Genomic DNA, 23,356 nt, shown 5'->3' with positions numbered 1-23,356 from the left:
GCGAGCGGAAGCAATAGCACCCGAACGGTTGGAGCAGCCGTTAGCTTGATGCTATTCTGTTGAACGTGCTTTGATTTTAACATGTTTTACACTCTTGACCACGACGTCATCCTTGACAGGGGATGTTCGTCGACCCTGCCTGAGCCTAGACGGGGATTGCGTCAACAAAGAGGACTGTAGCGACTGGTGGAGCGGCGACGCTGCCCGGATCGAACAACACAGGACGGCTGTGTTCTACGGTGTCTTGTGACTGCACTTCGCTGATCTGCGTTCCGGGTAGGTACGGGGTTGGCCAGACCTCATAACACGTCTTCTGGTTTTACTTTGCTAAATGTATTGTGAATAACGGTGTTTTTTCCCAAAACGTGTGTTGTTGCAATGCATTTGGGATACGTTGCGGGTTGTGTGTGAGCTGTTTTTGTCACTGGCAGTTAGCTTCTCCGTGCAGATCGTGATGTATTGATCTGGTTGTTGTGTGAGAAACATCATGGTGTTTATGTGTACCGTGTACTCACTACTAAGGCAACTAACCTATGAAGCTATGCTTGGTGACAAGTGAGTAAAAGAATGTTCTTTCTCAGACTGTAATGACAATGAACAGTGAGTTCACACATTAACAGGTTTTCCTGTTTTAACTGGCCGTATTGAGGGTAAAATAGGAGGATTGTGTTTTTCCCCCCCGGTTCCCTGGGGACTTTATCACCTCCTATCAGACATGTTGTGCATTAATTGTGTCTTTTGTGTGGTAGGGATACGATGTAACTCTTAGCTTGATTGCTGAGGTTGTGCTAAATCTGCTGGAGAGACTTATTTCCTAAAGGGAAATTGGTTTGGTTGCTGTCATGTGTGCTTAGCAAGGCCTGTGGTCGATACTAATCAAGAATGATGTATTCTCTCATTGTGAAAAAAAACGGCGTTCCTCTGTTGAGTGTTTTTGCCATTTTTTGTAGGTGATGATGGGTTGTGTGTGTCATGTGACCTACAACTGGGTTGTACTGGCCACAGAAGCACATGTGTATGTTGGACCGGGGTTCTTAGAGCCTTCTCTATTCTGTGTTTTTCCTTAGTAAAAATCAGATAGCAGGTTAGCTCATGCGCTGTGTGGAGCTGTGAAACGCTTCATAGAGCTGACTATGACTGTGTCATATTCTCTTTTTGTCGTTACGTCGTATCATGGGTGTGGGGTCGTAAAGGGGTGAACTGGTAACCTTTCCTCTCCCCATTGTTCTGTCGGTCAGGGGTACACCCCCTGTCCTTCAAGGTTCCCGTCACGTGGCGGTTCGGCACGTTACGGGGGGGGGGGGGGGGTGGGAGGGAGTTCCTGGTCCCACGGCCTGGTATATTCCCCCGCCATAGAGTACGTCACCGTGCGCGTCTCTGTTGGTAGGACTTCCGTGTGCTGTTCAGGTCCATGTGATGGATCTGTTTTCAGGGGGGGTGGTCAGGGCTCCTCCTCACCAAGCGCCTATTCAGGCCTTCTGTGAGTTCGGACTCCTTCTTCCATGTGAGGAAGCCTCCATCAGAGTACAGAGCCTTCCTCCTCAGATTGTCAAAGTGAGTGGACCCTCTAGAAGGGTCCTTTTCTATTGTATGTATATTCGATTCAATTCGTTTATTGAGTGTGTATGGGTTCAGTGCCTCTTCCCCGGAGGCCCTAAAACCAGTTTTTTACATGGCTCGAGGTGCAATATATTCTTTTCAATCTGTACAGCTCGCGTGGGAAGTCTCTCTGGGGATCCCCGTCTCTTTCCTATGGGAGGGTGGTGGGATGTAAAAATGTGAACATTTTTTACCCCGGCTGTGTAGACTGGGATACATACTGTTGATGCTTCCTTCTTTCTATTCCAGAAGTGTTGGAGTTAGGGAGTGTCACACCCCTCTTGTCGTTCCCCTGGGCGCCTTGGGGATTCAATGACAGGTCTAAATAGCCTGTTCATTGATGGGGGTGTGTCCCGACGCACGTATAGTGCTAGCTCGCTGTAAACAGGCGATTGACTGGCACGCCTTGGTTGCTTGTGGTTGAAACAGCGTTTTTATAAAGCAACTGAGATGGGGGTTTTTCCTCTTCCGGCGACCACATCCCATGACCTGGGTGGGTTGTCGACGGATTCTCGTTCATGTCTGGGGGATGATGACGGGATGGATCTGAACATATGTAGTGGGGTCTCACGCCCTTGGGGTGGGCCACCAGGCGCGGTTCGTCCGAACGTCTGGGTGGCGCCTTCTTTTCATGTTAAGATCAACACGCATATCTGCCCTTCTCCTGGAGTAGGCATGTCGGCGTGGTTAGGGCACGGGACTGGTTCTGGTCACGCTGGTCCAGATCAGTTGAACCCGTTGTCCGCCGGGGATGCAGATCTGCTGTTCTGGTACCCTGAGGGACTTGGGCTTTTTTCAGGGGGAAAAATGCCAGGTCGGTCTGGGTGTCACAGGGTTAAGCGCTATGGAGACCCTGGTTGGGTATGTTTTTACTCAGCACTGTCGTCATGGCTTACAGCCATGCCATTCTGTACGCTCTCGATCTCGTCGGATCTCGGCCGCTACACAGGTTGGTCCTGGTTAGTACTTGGTGGGAGACCGCCGGGGAATACCAGGTACGGTGTGCTTAGGGGCTGGTTCTCCATTATTTTTCGCTCCTCTCTCACGCATGGCGAAGAGGGGCCTGTGGGGGTGGTTTTTTGACCTCCTCTGGTGACCCTGTGCTTCCCGTACCGCCAGGCCCGGTCCGAAGTGATGTTTGCGACCCGTAGGCCTGGGTTAACCCTTTTTGGAAACTGAAACACTTGTACTGCGGTATAGCCGGTGTATACCCGCAGGTGTGTTTTGGAGTTTTTTCTTGAGGGGTTATAGGAACAACCACCGCATTGGGTAACACCGAGGTGGTTGATTCCCTGGTGTGTTGGAGCAGTGTCAACTCCCGGGTTCACCGTTTGAGGGTGCCCCTGCACGTTCATGACGTCTGCCAATCGTGTCAGCCTTCTCTGCCTCGACCCCTCTGGGTGGGGGTTGTTAAATGGAGGCTTGGTCATGCAACACCGCCAGCTTACGCTCCTTCCGCCGGGGCGGCTGTGTTCAGCTGTCCCCTCTGGCGCCTGTCTCGTCCGCAGTCTCCAGGCTAGGGTTAACAGCCTGTTGCCTGGTTTTTCCCCGGTGCGCTGCCTGCTTCCGTTGGTTAACCTTTTTTGTGTGCTTACGGCCATGCTGACTGCCTATTCTGCAGGGTCAGTGTGCCAGGCGGTGTACTATTGGGGGGACGGGGCCCGCTCGGCTTACGGCCATACCGACCTGAACACGCCCGATCTCGGAAGCTGGGCAGGTTCTGGCCTGGTTGGTTCCGCCTGGGAATACCAGGTGCAGTAACTGAGGGGCCTTTGTCCGAATACGCTGGCGATGTGGGGGGCGGGGCACTACGTGCCCACCTGGTGGGGTCTTGATGCTGGCATCATGGACTTCTCCGGGCCCCCATTCTAGGGAGTCCAGTCCTTTTGGTGGGTCTGGGTCTTCCTTCGTGCTCCGCTGCTACGGCCTTGCCACGGGGTTGGGTTTGCCCTTGACCCCGTGATTCTGGGGGCAGTAACGAGGTTGTTCCTCCGTTCGTTCCCGGGTGGCATGCGGGTTGTGCGTGTGTGTAGTCGTGGGGTCAAGCCACGGTCTGCTCACCCTGTGCGTTGAGTTGCTTGAGTGCCTCTTCGCACGGTCGGGTCCGTCGCCCTCCCGTGACGTCCCTAATAGGGGGGCTACCCTCCATTAGGGGGGGTCGGGGGGGCTCGGCCCTCCCTGTTCTGATGGTTTTGGGGGGCTGTCAGCGGGGTGTATTTGTCAGCCAAGTGGCTCCGCTTGGCCTCCCTTGTGCAGTAGCGATGCCAAGCTAAGCCACTAACGATACAGAACGTTAGGTTATGACTATAACCAAGTTCTGTTAGTTAGGGGCGATGCTTGGCATCGGACGGCCGCTGCAGCCCTTGTCCTCACCTTGTGGTGAAAGCTTGGGAAGGAGGAGAGCAGGTGACCACACACCTGCTTATGAAGGTAAGCTGATGAGGGGTGTGGTCAGACTAATACTGGTATTAGAGGTACATTTGTGGTTTATTCAGTACGCGTGCACGTACGCGAGATAGTGCAGTAGCGATGCCAAGCATCGCCCCTAACTAACAGAACTTGGTTATAGTCATAACCTAACGTTCTGCTGACAGCTCTGCCGTTGCACTGACCGTTCACAGCAAACCTGATGTTTGGCGAAATATCTCTCCAAAATATCTTCTCAATTTTATTTTCTCTCTTCCTTTCTGCATTCCTTCACCCCTTCACTTGCTCCTCTCTCCCTTCTCCTCTCCCTCCTTCCCTCCATTGTAAGTATACCCACCACGTTTGTTCCATGTTCACGATGCCAATTTATTCACAATGCCTGTGCCTCCCCCCCCCCTCCTCTCTTCTCATCCCCTCTTTCCCTCGCCCCGTCCCCTCTCTCCCCCCCATCCTCTCCTCTCCCCCTCCTCTCCTCTCCCTCCCTCTCTCCCCCTGTCCTCTCTTCTCTCTCCCTCCCCCCCTCCTCTCCTCTCCTCTCGTCCCCTCTCTCCCCCCCCCCCTCCTCTCCTCTCGTCCCCTCTCTCTGCCTCCCCCCCCTCCTCTCCTCTCCTCTCGTCCCCTCTCTCTACCTCTCTCTCCCTGCCCCCTTCCTCACCTCTCGTCCCCTCCCCCCCCCTCTCCGCTCCAGTCTTCCCCTACCGTAAGGGTGCTCCTCCCCCACTCCCACCTCGCATGTCCAAGCCCTCTCTGTCGGCGCGAGCCCAGAGCAGCACTGAGTCCACTCAGGACGCCTACTTCCAGAGCACTGGGCAGCCGGCGCCGGCCCCCGGCCGCCTCAAGCAGAGCAGCAACTCCGTGGACCTGGGGGGCTCCGACGGGCCCTCGGGCCGCACCTCCAGGGCGGGCTACTACACCGGGACCGTGGCCGCCGGACGCCCACGGCAGCACAGCAACTCGGCGGAGAGCCTGGACGGGGCCAGGGGGTCGCGGGAGCTGGTGCCGTACGGCGGGGGTCCCGGGGGGGCGGGGGTGAGGCCCAAGCACAGCAACTCGGCTGACAGCCTGCTGGAGGGACCCGTCAGGCCGGCCAGGGAGCGGGACGGCAGGGCCGGAGGGGGGAGCCTGGGGAAGTCGGTCTCTCTGCCCCAGAACAGCATGGTGCTGAGCAAGCTGAGAGGGGACGGGGGCAGTCAGGAGGACGGGCGCGGCGGCGGCAGGAAGTGGAGGCCGCCCATCGCCGCCCAGGTGAGACCGCTGGTACCGCTGTAACACAGACATTTACATTCAGTCGTTTAGCCGACGCTTTTATCCAAATACACTTACAAGTTCTGTACAACAATGCAGACCTGGAAAATATATATATATATATTTAATACACATGATGCGCACACACCTTTACAGTGTTTTGTTTACCAGTAGGATGTTATAACATTGCTGATAATTAAAAATGTCATTATTTTCTCACAGTAGTGTGTGTGGGTGTGTCTTTTTGGCTAAAGTTGATAGAAAACACAGTACTGTGCAAAAGTCTTAGGCACCCTAGAGTTTTTATATAAATTGTCTTAGATGTTAATAAAAAAATAAATCTGTATTAGTGTGTCAGTAGACTACTCTTAGATTTTCTGAAACTTTTAATTAAATTTCTTTTTAAAGCATCTTCATGGTTTAATGCAAACATATGTTGCAGGGACTACTATAATCATCATGTTGGCGTGGCTGTATGCATCAAAGGGTTAAATCAAGCATTTTTAAGTGCTTTAGAAGAAATGTCAAAATATCGTGATATATATCGTGTATCGTGACATAGCCAAAACATATTGTGATATCATTTAGAGGCCGTATCGCCCAGCCCTATGATATTGTTCGTCAAACAGTGTCGAACTCATGAGTTCATGGTAGTATAGACATAGACATATTAGCATAGTAGCTAGTAATATAGGTACGGTAGATTACTTAGTAGCGTGCATAATAGTAAAAGACGTAGTAAAAGGTTAGTCGTTTTTATTTATTATTAAGATTAAGATTATTAAGCATTTTCTGTAACATTTTAATTTGGTCTTTGTTTCTTTTAACCCTGAACGCTCTGTGTGTGTCGTAGATGTGCCTCTGCTTTCTGCTCCAACTCCAACTCTCCCCTCTCTCTCTGTCTCTGCTCTCTGCTCTAACTCCAACTCTCTCCCCTCTCTGTGTCTCTGTCTTTCTGCTCTAACTCCAACTCTCTCCCCTCTCTGTGTCTCTGTCTTTCTGCTCTAACTCCAACTCTCTCCCCTCTTTCTGTCTCTGTCTCTCTGCTCTAACTCCAACTCTCTCCTCTCTCTGTGTCTCTGTCTCTCTGCTCTAACTCCAACTCTCGACCCTCTTTCTGTCTCCGTCTCTCTGCTCTAACTCCAACTCTCTCCCCTCTCTGTGTCTCTGTCTCTCTGCTCTAACTCCAACTCGCTCCCCTCTTTCTGTCTCTGTCTCTCTGCTCTAACTCCAACTCTCTCCCCTCTGTGTCTCTGCTCTAACTCCAACTCTCTCCCCTCTGTCTCTCTGCTCTAACTCCAACTCTCTCCCCTCTTTCTGTCTCTGTCTCTCTGCTCTAACTCCAACTCTCTCCCCTCTGTCTCTCTGCTCTAACTCCAACTCTCTCCCCTCTCTCTGTCTCTGCTCTCTGCTCTAACTCCAACTCTCTCCCCTCTCTGCTCTCTGCTCTAACTCCAACTCTCTCCCCTCTCTCTGTCTCTGCTCTCTGCTCTAACTCCAACTCTCTCCCCTCTCTCTGTCTCTGTCTCTCTGCTCTAACTCCAACTCTCTCCCCTCTCTCTGTCTCTGTCTCTGCTCTAACTCCAACTCTCTCCCCTCTCTCTGTCTCTGTCTCTCTGCTCTAACTCCAACTCTCTCCCCTCTCTGTCTCTCTGCTCTAACTCTCTCCCGTCTCTCTGTCTCTGCTCTAACTCCAACTATCTCCCCTCTCTCTGTCTCTGCTCTCTGCTATAACTCCAACTCTCTCCCCTCTCTCTCTGTCTCTGCTCTCTGCTCTAACTCCAACTATCTCCCCTCTCTCTGTCTCTGCTCTCTGCTCTAACTCCAACTCTCTCCCCTCTCTCTCTGTCTCTGCTCTCTGCTCTAACTCCAACTATCTCCCCTCTGTGTCTCTGCTCTAACTCCAACTCTCTCCCCTCTCTCTGTCTCTGCTCTCTGCTCTAACTCCAACTATCTCCCCTCTCTCTGTCTCTGCTCTCTGCTCTAACTCCAACTATCTCCCCTCTCTCTGTCTCTGCTCTAACTCCAACTATCTCCCCTCTCTCTGTCTCTGTCTCTCTGCTCTAACTCCAACTCTCTCCCCTCTCTCTGTGTCTATGTTCTCTGCTCTAACTCCAACTATCTCCCCTCTCTCTGTCTCTGTCTCTCTGCTCTAACTCCAACTATCTCCCCTCTATCTGTCTCTGCTCTCTGCTCTAACTCCAACTATCTCCCCTCTCTCTCTGTCTCTGCTCTCTGCTCTAACTCCAACTCTCTCCCCCCTCTCTGTCTATGTTCTCTGCTCTAACTCCAACTATCTCCCCTCTCTATGTTCTCTGCTCTCTGCTCTAACTCCAACTTTCTCCCCTCTCTATGTTCTCTGCTCTAACTCCAACTCTCTCCTCTCTCTCTGTCTCTGCTCTCTGCTCTAACTCCAACTCTTTCCCCTCTCTCTGTCTCTGCTCTCTGCTCTAACTCCAACTCTCTCCTCTCTCTCTGTCTCTGTTCTCTGCTCTAACTCCAACTCTCTCCCCTCTCTATGTTCTCTGCTCTCTGCTCTAACTCCAACTCTCTCCTCTCTCTCTGTCTCTGCTCTCTGCTCTAACTCCAACTCTCTCCTCTCTCTCTGTCTCTGTTCTCTGCTCTAACTCCAACTCTCTCCCCTCTCTATGTTCTCTGCTCTCTGCTCTAACTCCAACTCTCTCCCCTCTCTCTCTGTCTCTGCTCTCTGCTCTAACTCCAACTCTCTCCCCTCTCTATGTTCTCTGCTCGAACTCCAACTCTCTCCCCTCTCTCTCTGTCTCTGCTCTCTGCTCTAACTCCAACTCTCTCCTCTCTCTCTGTCTCTGTTCTCTGCTCTAACTCCAACTCTCTCCCCTCTCTATGTTCTCTGCTCTAACTCCAACTCTCTCCCCTCTCTCTCTGTCTCTGCTCTCTGCTCTAACTCCAACTATCTCCCCTCTGTGTCTCTGCTCTAACTCCAACTCTCTCCCCCCTCTCTGTCTCTGCTCTCTGCTCTAACTCCAACTCTCTCCCCTCTCTGTTCTCTGCTCTCTGCTCTAACTCCAACTCTCTCCCCTCTCTATGTTCTCTGCTCTAACTCCAACTCTCTCCCCTCTCTCTCTGTCTCTGCTCTCTGCTCTAACTCCAACTCTCTCCCCTCTCTATGTTCTCTGCTCTAACTCCAACTATCTCCCCTCTCTCTGTCTCTGCTCTCTGCTCTAACTCCAACTCTCTCCCATCTCTCTGTCTCTGCTCTCTGCTCTAACTCCAACTATCTCCCCTCTCTCTGTCTCTGCTCTCTGCTCTAACTCCAACTATCTCCCCTCTCTCTGTCTCTGCTCTAACTCCAACTATCTCCCCTCTCTCTGTCTCTGTCTCTCTGCTCTAACTCCAACTCTCTCCCCTCTCTCTGTGTATATGTTCTCTGCTCTAACTCCAACTATCTCCCCTCTCTCTCTGTCTCTGTCTCTCTGCTCTAACTCCAACTCTCTCCCCTCTCTCTGTCTCTGCTCTCTGCTCTAACTCCAACTATCTCCCCTCTCTCTCTGTCTCTGCTCTCTGCTCTAACTCCAACTCTCTCCCCTCTCTATGTTCTCTGCTCTCTGCTCTAACTCCAACTCTCTCCCCTCTCTATGTTCTCTGCTCTAACTCCAACTCTCTCCTCTCTCTCTGTCTCTGCTCTCTGCTCTAACTCCAACTCTCTCCCCTCTCTCTGTCTCTGCTCTCTGCTCTAACTCCAACTCTCTCCCCTCTCTCTGTCTCTGTCTCTCTGCTCTAACTCCAACTCTCTCCCCTCTCTCTGTCTCTGTCTCTGCTCTAACTCCAACTCTCTCCCCTCTCTCTGTCTCTGTCTCTCTGCTCTAACTCCAACTCTCTCCCCTCTCTGTCTCTCTGCTCTAACTCTCTCCCGTCTCTCTGTCTCTGCTCTAACTCCAACTATCTCCCCTCTCTCTGTCTCTGCTCTCTGCTATAACTCCAACTCTCTCCCCTCTCTCTCTGTCTCTGCTCTCTGCTCTAACTCCAACTATCTCCCCTCTCTCTGTCTCTGCTCTCTGCTCTAACTCCAACTCTCTCCCCTCTCTCTCTGTCTCTGCTCTCTGCTCTAACTCCAACTATCTCCCCTCTGTGTCTCTGCTCTAACTCCAACTCTCTCCCCTCTCTCTGTCTCTGCTCTCTGCTCTAACTCCAACTATCTCCCCTCTCTCTGTCTCTGCTCTCTGCTCTAACTCCAACTATCTCCCCTCTCTCTGTCTCTGCTCTAACTCCAACTATCTCCCCTCTCTCTGTCTCTGTCTCTCTGCTCTAACTCCAACTCTCTCCCCTCTCTCTGTGTCTATGTTCTCTGCTCTAACTCCAACTATCTCCCCTCTCTCTGTCTCTGTCTCTCTGCTCTAACTCCAACTCTCTCCCCTCTATCTGTCTCTGCTCTCTGCTCTAACTCCAACTATCTCCCCTCTCTCTCTGTCTCTGCTCTCTGCTCTAACTCCAACTCTCTCCCCCCTCTCTGTCTATGTTCTCTGCTCTAACTCCAACTATCTCCCCTCTCTATGTTCTCTGCTCTCTGCTCTAACTCCAACTTTCTCCCCTCTCTATGTTCTCTGCTCTAACTCCAACTCTCTCCTCTCTCTCTGTCTCTGCTCTCTGCTCTAACTCCAACTCTCTCCTCTCTCTCTGTCTCTGTTCTCTGCTCTAACTCCAACTCTCTCCCCTCTCTATGTTCTCTGCTCTCTGCTCTAACTCCAACTCTCTCCTCTCTCTCTGTCTCTGCTCTCTGCTCTAACTCCAACTCTCTCCTCTCTCTCTGTCTCTGTTCTCTGCTCTAACTCCAACTCTCTCCCCTCTCTATGTTCTCTGCTCTCTGCTCTAACTCCAACTCTCTCCCCTCTCTCTCTGTCTCTGCTCTCTGCTCTAACTCCAACTCTCTCCCCTCTCTATGTTCTCTGCTCGAACTCCAACTCTCTCCCCTCTCTCTCTGTCTCTGCTCTCTGCTCTAACTCCAACTCTCTCCTCTCTCTCTGTCTCTGTTCTCTGCTCTAACTCCAACTCTCTCCCCTCTCTATGTTCTCTGCTCTAACTCCAACTCTCTCCCCTCTCTCTCTGTCTCTGCTCTCTGCTCTAACTCCAACTATCTCCCCTCTGTGTCTCTGCTCTAACTCCAACTCTCTCCCCCCTCTCTGTCTCTGCTCTCTGCTCTAACTCCAACTCTCTCCCCTCTCTGTTCTCTGCTCTCTGCTCTAACTCCAACTCTCTCCCCTCTCTATGTTCTCTGCTCTAACTCCAACTCTCTCCCCTCTCTCTCTGTCTCTGCTCTCTGCTCTAACTCCAACTCTCTCCCCTCTCTATGTTCTCTGCTCTAACTCCAACTATCTCCCCTCTCTCTGTCTCTGCTCTCTGCTCTAACTCCAACTCTCTCCCATCTCTCTGTCTCTGCTCTCTGCTCTAACTCCAACTATCTCCCCTCTCTCTGTCTCTGCTCTCTGCTCTAACTCCAACTATCTCCCCTCTCTCTGTCTCTGCTCTAACTCCAACTATCTCCCCTCTCTCTGTCTCTGTCTCTCTGCTCTAACTCCAACTCTCTCCCCTCTCTCTGTGTATATGTTCTCTGCTCTAACTCCAACTATCTCCCCTCTCTCTCTGTCTCTGTCTCTCTGCTCTAACTCCAACTCTCTCCCCTCTCTCTGTCTCTGCTCTCTGCTCTAACTCCAACTATCTCCCCTCTCTCTCTGTCTCTGCTCTCTGCTCTAACTCCAACTCTCTCCCCTCTCTATGTTCTCTGCTCTCTGCTCTAACTCCAACTCTCTCCCCTCTCTATGTTCTCTGCTCTAACTCCAACTCTCTCCTCTCTCTCTGTCTCTGCTCTCTGCTCTAACTCCAACTCTCTCCTCTCTCTCTGTCTCTGTTCTCTGCTCTAACTCCAACTATCTCCCCTCTCTATGTTCTCTGCTCTCTGCTCTAACTCCAACTCTCTCCCCTCTCTATGTTCTCTGCTCTAACTCCAACTCTCTCCCCTCTCTCTCTGTCTCTGCTCTCTGCTCTAACTCCAACTATCTCCCCTCTCTCTGTCTCTGCTCTCTGCTCTAACTCCAACTCTCTCCCCTCTCTCTGTCTCTGCTCTCTGCTCTAACTCCAACTATCTCCCCTCTCTCTGTCTCTGCTCTCTGCTCTAACTCCAACTATCTCCCCTCTCTCTGTCTCTGCTCTAACTCCAACGATCTCCCCTCTCTCTGTCTCTGTCTCTCTGCTCTAACTCCAACTCTCTCCCCTCTCTCTGTGTATATGTTCTCTGCTCTAACTCCAACTATCTCCCCTCTCTCTGTCTCTGTCTCTCTGCTCTAACTCCAACTCTCTCCCCTCTCTCTGTCTCTGCTCTCTGCTCTAACTCCAACTATCTCCCCTCTCTATGTTCTCTGCTCTAACTCCAACTCTCTCCCCTCTCTCTCTGTCTCTGCTCTCTGCTCTAACTCCAACTATCTCCCCTCTCTCTGTCTCTGCTCTCTGCTCTAACTCCAACTCTCTCCCCTCTCTCTGTCTCTGCTCTCTGCTCTAACTCCAACTATCTCCCCTCTCTCTGTCTCTGCTCTAACTCCAACTATCCCCCCTCTCTCTGTCTCTGTCTCTCTGCTCTAACTCCAACTCTCTCCCCTCTCTCTGTCTCTGCTCTCTGCTCTAACTCCAACTATCTCCCCTCTCTCTCTGTCTCTGCTCTCTGCTCTAACTCCAACTCTCTCCCCTCTCTATGTTCTCTGCTCTCTGCTCTAACTCCAACTCTCTCCCCTCTCTATGTTCTCTGCTCTAACTCCAACTCTCTCCTCTCTCTCTGTCTCTGCTCTCTGCTCTAACTCCAACTCTCTCCTCTCTCTCTGTCTCTGTTCTCTGCTCTAACTCCAACTCTCTCCCCTCTCTATGTTCTCTGCTCTCTGCTCTAACTCCAACTCTCTCCCCTCTCTGTCTCTGCTCTCTGCTCTAACTCCAACTCTCTCCCCTCTCTATGTTCTCTGCTCTAACTCCAACTCTCTCCTCTCTCTCTGTCTCTGCTCTCTGCTCTAACTCCAACTCTCTCCTCTCTCTCTGTCTCTGTTCTCTGCTCTAACTCCAACTCTCTCCCCTCTCTATGTTCTCTGCTCTCTGCTCTAACTCCAACTCTCTCCCCTCTCTATGTTCTCTGCTCTAACTCCAACTCTCTCCCCTCTCTCTCTGTCTCTGCTCTCTGCTCTAACTCCAACTATCTCCCCTCTCTCTGTCTCTGCTCTCTGCTCTAACTCCAACTCTCTCCCCTCTCTCTGTCTCTGCTCTCTGCTCTAACTCCAACTATCTCCCCTCTCTCTGTCTCTGCTCTCTGCTCTAACTCCAACTATCTCCCCTCTCTCTGTCTCTGCTCTAACTCCAACGATCTCCCCTCTCTCTGTCTCTGTCTCTCTGCTCTAACTCCAACTCTCTCCCCTCTCTCTGTGTATATGTTCTCTGCTCTAACTCCAACTATCTCCCCTCTCTCTGTCTCTGTCTCAATGCTCTAACTCCAACTCTCTCCCCTCTCTCTGTCTCTGCTCTCTGCTCTAACTCCAACTATCTCCCCTCTCTATGTTCTCTGCTCTAACTCCAACTCTCTCCCCTCTCTCTCTGTCTCTGCTCTCTGCTCTAACTCCAACTATCTCCCCTCTCTCTGTCTCTGCTCTCTGCTCTAACTCCAACTCTCTCCCCTCTCTCTGTCTCTGCTCTCTGCTCTAACTCCAACTATCTCCCCTCTCTCTGTCTCTGCTCTAACTCCAACTATCTCCCCTCTCTCTGTCTCTGTCTCTCTGCTCTAACTCCAACTCTCTCCCCTCTCTCTGTCTCTGCTCTCTGCTCTAACTCCAACTATCTCCCCTCTCTCTCTGTCTCTGCTCTCTGCTCTAACTCCAACTCTCTCCCCTCTCTATGTTCTCTGCTCTCTGCTCTAACTCCAACTCTCTCCCCTCTCTATGTTCTCTGCTCTAACTCCAACTCTCTCCTCTCTCTCTGTCTCTGCTCTCTGCTCTAACTCCAACTCTCTCCTCTCTCTCTGTCTCTGTTCTCTGCTCTAACTCCAACTCTCTCCCCTCTCTATGTTCTCTGCTCTCTGCTCTAACTCCAACTCTCTCCCCTCTCTGTCTCTGCTCTCTGCTCTAACTCCAACTCTCTCCCCTCTCTATGTTCTCTGCTCGAACTCCAACTCTCTCCCCTCTCTCTCTGTCTCTGCTCTCTGCTCTAACTCCAACTCTCTCCCCTCTCTATGTTCTCTGCTCTCTGCTCTAACTCCAACTCTCTCCCCTCTCTATGTTCTCTGCTCTAACTCCAACTCTCTCCCCTCTCTCTGTCTCTGCTCTCTGCTCTAACTCCAACTCTCTCCCCTCTCTATGTTCTCTGCTCTCTGCTCTAACTCCAACTCTCTCCCCTCTCTATGTTCTCTGCTCTAACTCCAACTCTCTCCCCTCTCTGTCTATGTTCTCTGCTTTAACTTCAACTCTCTCCCCTCTCTATGTTCTCTGCTCTCTGCTCTAACTCCAACTCTCTCCCCTCTCTCTGTCCGGCAGGTGGACAGCTCAGAAACGCTGTCTGACTCTGATGCAGAGGGCAAGGCTCTGAGAGAAGTGCACTCTATAGGGGTCCAGGTAGAGGATGACAAGAGGTAATGGAAATATACCCCAATGATGTTAGACCTAGGAAGTCATACAGTATATTTGTGTATTTTAAGTGTCCTTGCTTTATCTTGCTAGGCACATAAAAACAACGTGGACACATTGGGTCTCATTCCCGAACGAATTTACGACAAAACATTTCGTCTTAGCCAGATTTCAGCCCATTTAAGACATATTAGGGCTGGGAGCGGGAGTCCCCAAATTTTCCTGAGATCAGATTTGATCGTGGCTGAGATCAAATCTCATGATTGATTGACTAATTTAAAATGTTATTAACTTGACAGACTGTGTTCTCATAGTGATTCCTTCATGTCAACGCTACAGGCCTCCTTGGAATTAATTACTTAATCATAATTAAAATAAATATGACAATATTTGTACGATAAGAAATTACGCATTTGATGTCGGAAAAATAAATAATATGGATTCATCTGATCACAGGGCAGCTGCTTAACCATATCTGAACCAGCTATTTTGGACAAATGTATAATTACTTTAATTACTCAGATATTCAAACACAATTATGCAATTATTGTGAAATGATTGAAAATAATAATAATTTAATGCCTTCTGTGGAATTTGTATTTCTTATTTGTTACACATCTGTTTTAATGATTAATTATATACATTTGAAAGAATGCAGGTCAACATGCAATGTATCCCATTGATTGGTATACAATGGGACAGACCTTTGTTTGATTGATTGATTGATTGATTGAAAACTTTATTAACAGATTGCAGAATGGGTACAGTACAGTACAGCTCAATACATACAATACAATTGTTAAGGGGATGCAGACCAGAGAAAGACTTTCGTCTTGTTTACATCAGGGTCCCCCATTTTCAATTCATCATAACATATATGGCACACACGACACAGATAGACAGTACTGCTACATCTATACATTTATGACATACCAGATTTGCAAATACAGTACTGTTTGTGATACAAAAAGAGTCCAGAAAAGAGAGTACATTTGACGTAGAAACTGTTGGAGGAGGTTGGGTAGGAGGGGTGGGTGGGGGATAGACTTACACTGTACAAGCAAAACTGTACATTGGAATATTGACAAAACCATACTTGGTCATTTACTGTACATTGGAGGGGGTTGATATAGCTATAAACCTGCATTCCTTCGAATATATCATTAATCAATTAAACTTATATTGAAATACACTATATAGCCTATACACCAACACTGAAATGACAGTGGATAAATAAATAAGATCTAAAGCTAATCGGTGGAAATAGACTGCATTAATATTCCATAACAAGTCTTGTGTGCGCCTACGAATGAACAGTAGCCTATAGGCTTAATTATGGAATTAATTCATTCATTACGCCCGCCGTCGGCTATATATATTATATTTCATTCATTCATTCATTCATATACAGTACTGCGCGCGTGTGTGTGTGTGTGTGTGTGTGTGTGTGTGTGTGTGTGTGTGTGCGCGCTGCAGCAGGTGTACCGCGAGCTGTATATGATGCCAATAATACATTAATCGAATCTAGTTTTGATGGCGCGCAAACGTAATTACGAAACCTAGACGCATTTCTCGGAGACGCTCTCTGATTGGCACTGACTGATGCTAGGTTTCGTAATCACGCGGCTCGCAAGACTCGCAAAGCACTTCCGCCATTCCATTTTCACACAGCTGCGTCACTAGTTGCCTTATAAGGAGCTCTGGAGGCGTTGTTTTGTATGCAAATGACCTGAACGGGAACACGCTTTTGAGTTTAAGACCATTCTCCAAGCAGATATCAGATCATATCATTTGTGCGACCGTTTCAGCCACTTAAGACATATTACCAGCACGTTTAGGACTCAGAGTGAACTTGTCATTAATTATGTCTCAGTGGTTCCAAGATAAGTCTTCCAGAATAACTTTTTGAAAAAAATTCGGGAATGAGACCCATTGCTTGCAGGATAGAGTCACCCCCCTTGACCTTTTTATAATCAGCCACATGTGATCAACTCCAATTAGCATAATGTTGCCGTCTTGTGAAAACATTGTATCTAAAAACAAAAAAAACAAGAAACACAACAACGGTGATAATAAAACCTGAGGAATTCAGAATACAACCTTTAAGAATTAAGAATACAACTTTTAAGAATTAAGAATACATTCATTAAGAATGAACCACAGTTATCAGGTGACAGCAGGATAATAGTAAAAGAAGAATCTATTCCTGATTGAGGGAATATCTGAAAATGTATCGTTAGCACGGATTCTCATTGCGAGTAAATGGCTGGGTCTAGCACCATGGAAGTAGTAATTTTGTCTCGTCCTGTGTATTAAAAACTCGGAGCGCTGTCTAAGAATAGAGTTTATTTCTTTTTTTAACAACCTTCTGTTGTGTATTCGTTTGTTCATTGTAGTTAGACTGCAATGAAGCGTACAGGTCCAAGTACAGTGTTTCCAATTTTTCAAGTCTGTTTAACCGTGCTTTACGTAAGTTGGAAGCCAGAAATCTAAAATCAACAAAAAAAATCACCAACAGTACGGTTGTTTGCCTATAGATTCTTCGTTAGTTTTGCACGCAGTAATTAATTTGATATTTAATCAGACACTGCCGACAAGCTTGAACTGCACTCATTATTACTGACAGTAACCATGACTACAGCAGATCACACATCCAACATAACTTTTACACATGATGCAACCCTGCACCTAATTATACATCCAGCATCACCCACATGACACACACACACACACACACACACACACACACACACACACACACACACACACACACACACACACACACACACACACACACACACACACACACACACACACACACACACACACACACACACACACACACACACACACACACACAAACACACCTCCAGCAGTGTGTGATCAGGATGCACCTGTTAACAATGTCCCCGACTATCAGGGGTGAAAAGTATGACACTGGGGGAGAGAGAAAAAAAAAAGTGAGTGCGAGAACGGAAGTCTGAATCACAGCTCACACCTCAGCAGTCAAGGAGGGATGGAGGGAGCGAGGGAGGAGGGACGAGGAAGGAGCACTTTTAATAGTTGGAGAAACTGATTCCAACTGCAATGCATGACATCAGAACACCCTGGTGTGTCATATGCCATGGGATTCAGCTGGAGTTATTATCACTTCCAAGTCAGTGGTAGAGACACTAATGACATTAATTATAGCGTGTTTGTTCGCGCACTCGAATATTAGATTAGATTAGATTCGATTACATTTATTGTCATTGGACAAGTACAACGTACAGAGTACAACAGAATGAAGTTGGCTTCAAACCAGAGTGCAAAAGTTCAGAGTTCATGTGGTATAGGTTGAGTATAGGCAACAGAGTTCAAAGTGTATACAATATGTAGAGAGAGAGAGAGATACTGTATATGTAGAGAGAGATATACAGTATATATAGAGAGAGAGATTGAGTTTTCGGGGGGTGGGGGTCTGTCACCGTGAGTTCACCAGGTCTGGACTGTGAAAATAATTCGATGCTGGACTTTGTGTCCGATGGCCCATGTTCAAAAGAAAAATAAATGAAAGTTTACCCTGTGTACCCTAGAGTCAAAATGTAATACAACATTCTTCTTCCAGAATATCCGGAGAGAACAAATACATAGGTTTATATGGGTGCACAGTATAATACACCATAATAATAATAATATCTTACATTTTTATAGCGCCTTTCAGGATCATAATAATAATAATAATAATAATAATACTACACGTTATTTGTATAGCACCTTTCATACAACAATTGCAGCTCAAAGAGCTTCACAGCTGTAAAAAAGATGGGCATAAAATGAGCACAACATTAGCATAAAGTGCAGAAATATAAAACAGGCATGAAATAGATAGCAGCTAAATGGACAAGGTAAGGCAAATCACATCGTTTTTCACATTAGGATCTAACATCCCAAAGGTTCATCACCTACTAAAGCATCTCATCCAGCAAAGATTTTAAGACAAAAACATTTTGGAGGGCATCAGTAGACCTTTCACTGAGAATTTACAATATATAATCATTTACAATTTATAATTCCATGTTTCTAGTTGAATTTGATGGCCTGTGGATGTCATAGCCAGAGTGTGATTCACCTGCCTCTGCTTTTCAAGTCCCTATTTCTGGCCATTCACTTTTATCACCGGAGGGGATATGATTCATCCCCCTTCTGCTAGTTTATAATAGGCTATCATTCATTGCCGCATTTAATTAAATAAATAAATGTCTCTCTGACAAGAGCTTCATAAACATCCTCGTCGTCAGAAGGCTCTAAGCAGCGAGGTCCAGCAAGAAATATTAATTCCTATAAAGGCCTATAATGGACTGCACTCTCCATGGTGCTGAAACCTTTGTCTCAGATTTACCAAATTGTGGTTTGGGAGAGGTAAGCACCCAGGAACAACTATGAAGACATATCAGCCTACAATCTCTGTTCTGTTCTTCAGTGTTTCTGCTGTTTAGTCATTCGGCCTGTTTTACCTACTTAGCCTACTGTGCTTTTATTAGTTAATTAATCTTAAATTATTTCATTTAGATCACATGCTTTATACATGTAAACCTTTATTCTATCATATTGTATTAATACTTTACTCTCCTGCTAAATCTGCATGCTGTCCTACAGTCGGTCACCCTGCAAGATGAAAAGAGCAGCAAACCATTGCGTTATATTTCGTGAAGCATCCGTTTGAATGTAAAACATGTTATGAATCCGTTCATTTAATCTCTTTGCAAGTGCTTGAGGGCAAATCCCTCGATTTTGGACAAATAAAAACAAACAACAAATAAAATAAACAGAAAATGACTTTCAGTTTGCATAATTTTATGACATTTGTAAGTTTTATATGAATATAACTGTATATAATTTCTTTATGGTCTACATAAAAAGAAAACATAGTCACATCCTCACCCTTCTTTCAGAAATCACACCCTGGTCATATCTATCCTTTAGTATGGCCTGGTGAACATCTTAAATCATCCCGTTTCAGCCCATGTTGCTCAAGGGTCGCGATGGGGTGGGTTGCGGCCGACGGTGTGATGTTTAGCCTCACTATTTATTATCACTAAGGGCAAAAAAAGCTTTTCATCTTTCTCTGCGCATCATTTATTTGTTTTGCTTATCTCTGCCTCTGGCCGGCTCTGGGCCAGTATTCATCAGACATCTTAAAGTAGGACTGCTGATCTGAGACCAGATTGGTTCATTAAGTTGTAGTGAGGAGCATAATGTAGGGCTGCTCGATTATGTCAAAAATCATAATGGCGATTATTTTTGATTGATATTGAAATCACGATCGTTAAACACGTTTACTCATTGATTTGAGATCATATGACGACTGAATTCGTTTGATCTTTCTTCTTGACCAAAACACCAGCTGAAACTACTGTGTGGGCTTGAGAGGGAGGGGCGCAGTGAAGGAAGGGTGCGCTGCGTTTACAACACAAGACAAAATGAGAGCAGCACCCGGCATGCGGCACAATAATAGTTTTATCTCCATTATCTTGTCTTCATGATCGCGGGAAGCCAGAACCGTAATTGAAATTGAAACTCGCCCCTGCCCTGGTATAATGGTCATGTGACCTGAACACCCCCCGCACCCACACTGTGATAAACACAAGCCCTGATCTCTTCTCTCCATCCCAGGCGCGCTCGTTTCAAGCGCTCCAACAGCGTGACGGCCAGCGTGCAGGCCGACCTGGACGAGGGCTTCCCGGGCCTCGGCATCGCCGTGCCGCCAACGCAGGACAAGAGCCTCCAGTTCGGCTGTTCCTTCCAGAGGCACTCGTCGGAGCCGGAGTCGGCGGGACAGTATGCAGAGTACCACCGCACTGTCCACACGCAGGGGCAGTGGGCCTACAGAGAGGTAGGCTTCCCACTTACACCGTGTACAGTACAACTGGTCAAATCATTTCCAACACCACATCTATTGAAGAAGTCTTAGCGATTCCCTGTGAGTTGGCCTCTGCATGTTTATTGGTAGATATGTACAAAATATCTATAATTTGTCAGCAACCTTTTGAACTGTAATTGGACACTGAAACTCACATACAGGTGATTTATTTTAGTAAAGCTCTCTTCATCTTTTGTGTTATGCCAGGATTACATCCAGGGTGGCTACACCACCGAGCCCTGTCCTGCTGACCCGCGGCCTCACCAGCACCCCCACCTGCCCCCGCGTGCCCACTCCCCCCTGCCCCTCACCTCGGAGCGGGGCTGGGGGGGCACACAGTCGCTGGAGGGCCCTCGGAGCCTGCCCGACTCGGGCCGCGCCTCGCCCTGCATGAGGGACGGAGAGTTCTTCCTGCGCCTGCTCCAGACGGAGGTGGAGAGGATGGAGGGATGGTGTCAGAACATGGAGAGAGAGGCGGAGGAGAACGAACTGCCGGAAGAGAGTGAGTTCGGGTGGAGAGAGTGAGAGAGTAGAGCTTGTGTGTACTGGTTGTTAATGAATGGATTTTTAGTGTCTCATCAAAAGATGCCAAACCCACACAGGCTTATAAGACACTATCAATTTCCATACACTTTTATTACATAATGAGTGTTGTAAACACTGAACATCAAATACTGCTTCTGAGCCCACTTCCTGTTTGCTGTCAGGGATCTTATTTACCATATGTAAACAACTACTGCAGCATTGACTGGGTGTACAGTCCTGGTCCCCATGGGTGCAGAATGTCTGCATTGCTGTCAAGGAAACGTTTTCGATGTCTAGATCTTTCCTTCTAAAGACCTTGTTTCCCGCTCCCCCGTTTTCTGCCTAGTCCTGGAGCTGATTCGTAACGCGGTGGGCAGTGCCCAGATGCTCATGTCTCAGAAGGTCCAACAGTTCTTCCGCCTGTGCCAACAAAGCGTGGTAAGTCTTTTGTAGTTTTATACAAACTCTGTGAAATCAGAACCGATCTTGTTTCAATCAAGCCGTGTATTTTTAAAGAGATTCAAGATGTATCAATGTTTCCTAGAATGTCTTTTAGAAATGTCTTTTGGTAATATGGTTTTGTTATTGTAATTTTGCTCTTTGTTTTTTTTTTTTTTTCTGTAGACCGTATTTTTCTATTTTGTTTTACATTTGATTGATTTAATATAATTTAATTTAATTGTCTCATTCTGTTTGTCTATTATATTCTTATTGTTGTTACTGTGCTGTGTCTTGTCTCGTGGGGGGGGGGGGAGAAAACAATGTATCACAAAAAAGAAAAAAAGTCCTAGAATGGTATAAGCCGCCATGCTGCGGAATGAATCATTTTCCTCTCTCATCTCCGTTTACTCCCCTCTCTCTCTCTTTTTCTCTCTGACTCTCCTCCTCCTCCTGCCCATGCCTCCGCTCTTCCTCTCTGGCCAGGACCCGTCGGTGTACCCCCAGCCCAGCTCTCAGGACCTGGCAGGCTTCTGGGACCTGCTCCAGCTCAACATGGAGGACGTCAGGGTCAAGTTCCAGGACCTCCAGAGGCTCAAGGACTCTGGCTGGAGGCTCCCCCCCGAAAAGAAGGTGAGCAGGCCGGGGACCCGCTCGGCCCTGGTCTCCCTCCAGCACCACCCCAGAGCCAGGGTGGCGGTGTGCAGGAGAGTGGCGCAGATGGTGCTGCCCTCCAAGCCTTCGCTTTCTGTGAAACTGGCCAATGGCAAAAGGAACTGAGCTGCCGGAGAGACTTTTGAACCATAGTTTATGTACAATGTTATAAATGAGGTTTTAATTTAAGTAGCTTACAGGCCAAAGATAATTTGTTTATTTGTACTACTGTCTATGCACGACGCACTCTTCAAGCCCTTAACTCCAACCCATGCAAAATATGCTAGTGTGCTCATTGAATCATTGCATCTCTTTATTCAAATTCAACTGACTTAATAACAACTAACGCTTGTTTCCTCTTTTCTTCCTTCTCTCTTACCTCATCATTATTTCCTCTCCTTTCCTCGCCCCTCCCCTTCACATCTCCTCTGTCCTCCTTCCCAACGACAATCCGCGTTGGGATTATTCATTGAATTTGGATCATTTAAAAAAAAAACATGGTCCCTATTGTAATCTGCCCACGCTCCATCCTGAAAACCTTGTCACACTCATAAACTTGACCCGTTCCTCTTGACTGATTACTAATTTTATTATTTTACCTCTCATTGTCTCTCTTAAATCTATACTTTTTTACACGGGAAATCCTCACTCACCCATACAAACCGTCATTGAACACCAACAATCATACTTCCTCCTCCTCCTCCTCCTCCTCCTCCTCCTCCTCCTCCTCCTCCTCCTCCTCCTCCTCCTCCTCCTCCTCCTCCTCCTCCTCCTCCTCCTCCTCCTCCTCCTCCTCCATTCTACCCATTATATACCCCTCCCACCTGCCCCCATCCTACCTACAACCACCCCACCCATCCACTACACCACACCTCACATGTCCACCCCCCAACAGGAGGATATGAAGCCTCCTCCTCCTTTACCAAAGAAGCCAGCAGGCGGGGTGAGCGGCAGCCTCCGGGCCGACAGCGTCGGGGACGGGGTGGGCGGAGGTGGCGCAGGGGGCCTGGTGGTGCCTCACGGAGCCGGCCGCACGCTGCCGGTCAGGGAGAAGTCACTGGACCTGGGGGACCGTCAGAGGACAGAGGCGAGGAGGAGGCTGCTGCAGACCAAGCGGGCCGCCTCCTTCCGACAGAACTCGGCCACGGAGAGCGCGGAGAGCATCGAGATATACATCCCCGAAGCCCAGACACGACTCTGAGCGCGAGGCGCCCCGGGCTGCTATGGCCTCTCTGTCTTGGAAACCCCCGAGCTGACATGTGAACCCATCTCTGCCTCTTCTCTGAGCCCAGCGTAGGATCTTCTAACGATTCTAACGTACTGACGTCATCCGTCACTCATCTACTAGCCTACCTTTAGCCGATCCATCAGTTAACTCAGACACAACTGAAACCACAGTTGCATTACTCACCAATGGACGGGGCAAAACAAGAAACGATGGCCATTTTTGATCCTCGGCATCCTGAATTACCCATTTATAGCCGACAGCAAAGCCTGAAATGGTAGCTCATAGATTTCGGTTTTCATTTCTGTTCATTCAAACTGACCCACGGGTTCATTCTTTTTGGTACGGCGCTACTGGTAGTTAACGGAGGGTCACACGGTAGCAGTGCGCATGAGTGTGCGAGTTCACGTAGCACTTCTTTACCTGAAATAAGGGCTTTACACGCACAAACCTCCGTCAGGGTAAAGAAGAAACACCCCTCACTGTGGATCCACGTCCACCTCATAACAGAACCTATTCTATACTGCAGCCGTGGCTTCGGTATTACGCATTACAATTCGCTTCAGTGATTTGATGCATATGGATGGAAGATCTCATCTCGGGCACCACGCTAAATCGGATAGTTGACGATTCCTAAAGACCGTTCATAGTCTGCCAACTGCAGATTATTTTGCCTAGATCCAGACGGTCAATTACAGATTATACTATGGGAGTATCCGC

General features: G+C 48.3%; 1 protein-coding gene across 1 annotated transcript in view; it reads left to right on the top strand.

Annotated features, from left to right (window-relative positions):
* The window catches only part of dlgap3 (discs, large homolog-associated protein 3), a gene marked incomplete at both ends in the record, with an annotated part of 173,378 nt that extends 150,766 nt beyond the window's left edge, over nt 1-22,612 (top strand). The window contains 7 exon segments of the mRNA XM_084311907.1: nt 4,715-5,271; nt 13,803-13,897; nt 19,548-19,767; nt 20,002-20,296; nt 20,666-20,757; nt 21,244-21,390; nt 22,307-22,612. Coding sequence (XP_084168033.1) covers nt 4,715-5,271; nt 13,803-13,897; nt 19,548-19,767; nt 20,002-20,296; nt 20,666-20,757; nt 21,244-21,390; nt 22,307-22,612 — 1,712 coding nt within the window.
* Nucleotides 22,613-23,356: the final 744 nt, after the last annotated feature.

This window comes from Notolepis coatsorum (assembly GCF_963971535.1).
Source record: "Notolepis coatsorum genome assembly, chromosome: 4".
In the NCBI taxonomy this organism is placed as follows: Eukaryota; Metazoa; Chordata; class Actinopteri; order Aulopiformes; family Paralepididae; genus Notolepis; species Notolepis coatsorum.
Note: the sequence above shows the minus strand (reverse complement) of the source record. Positions and strands in the feature narration are given on the sequence as shown.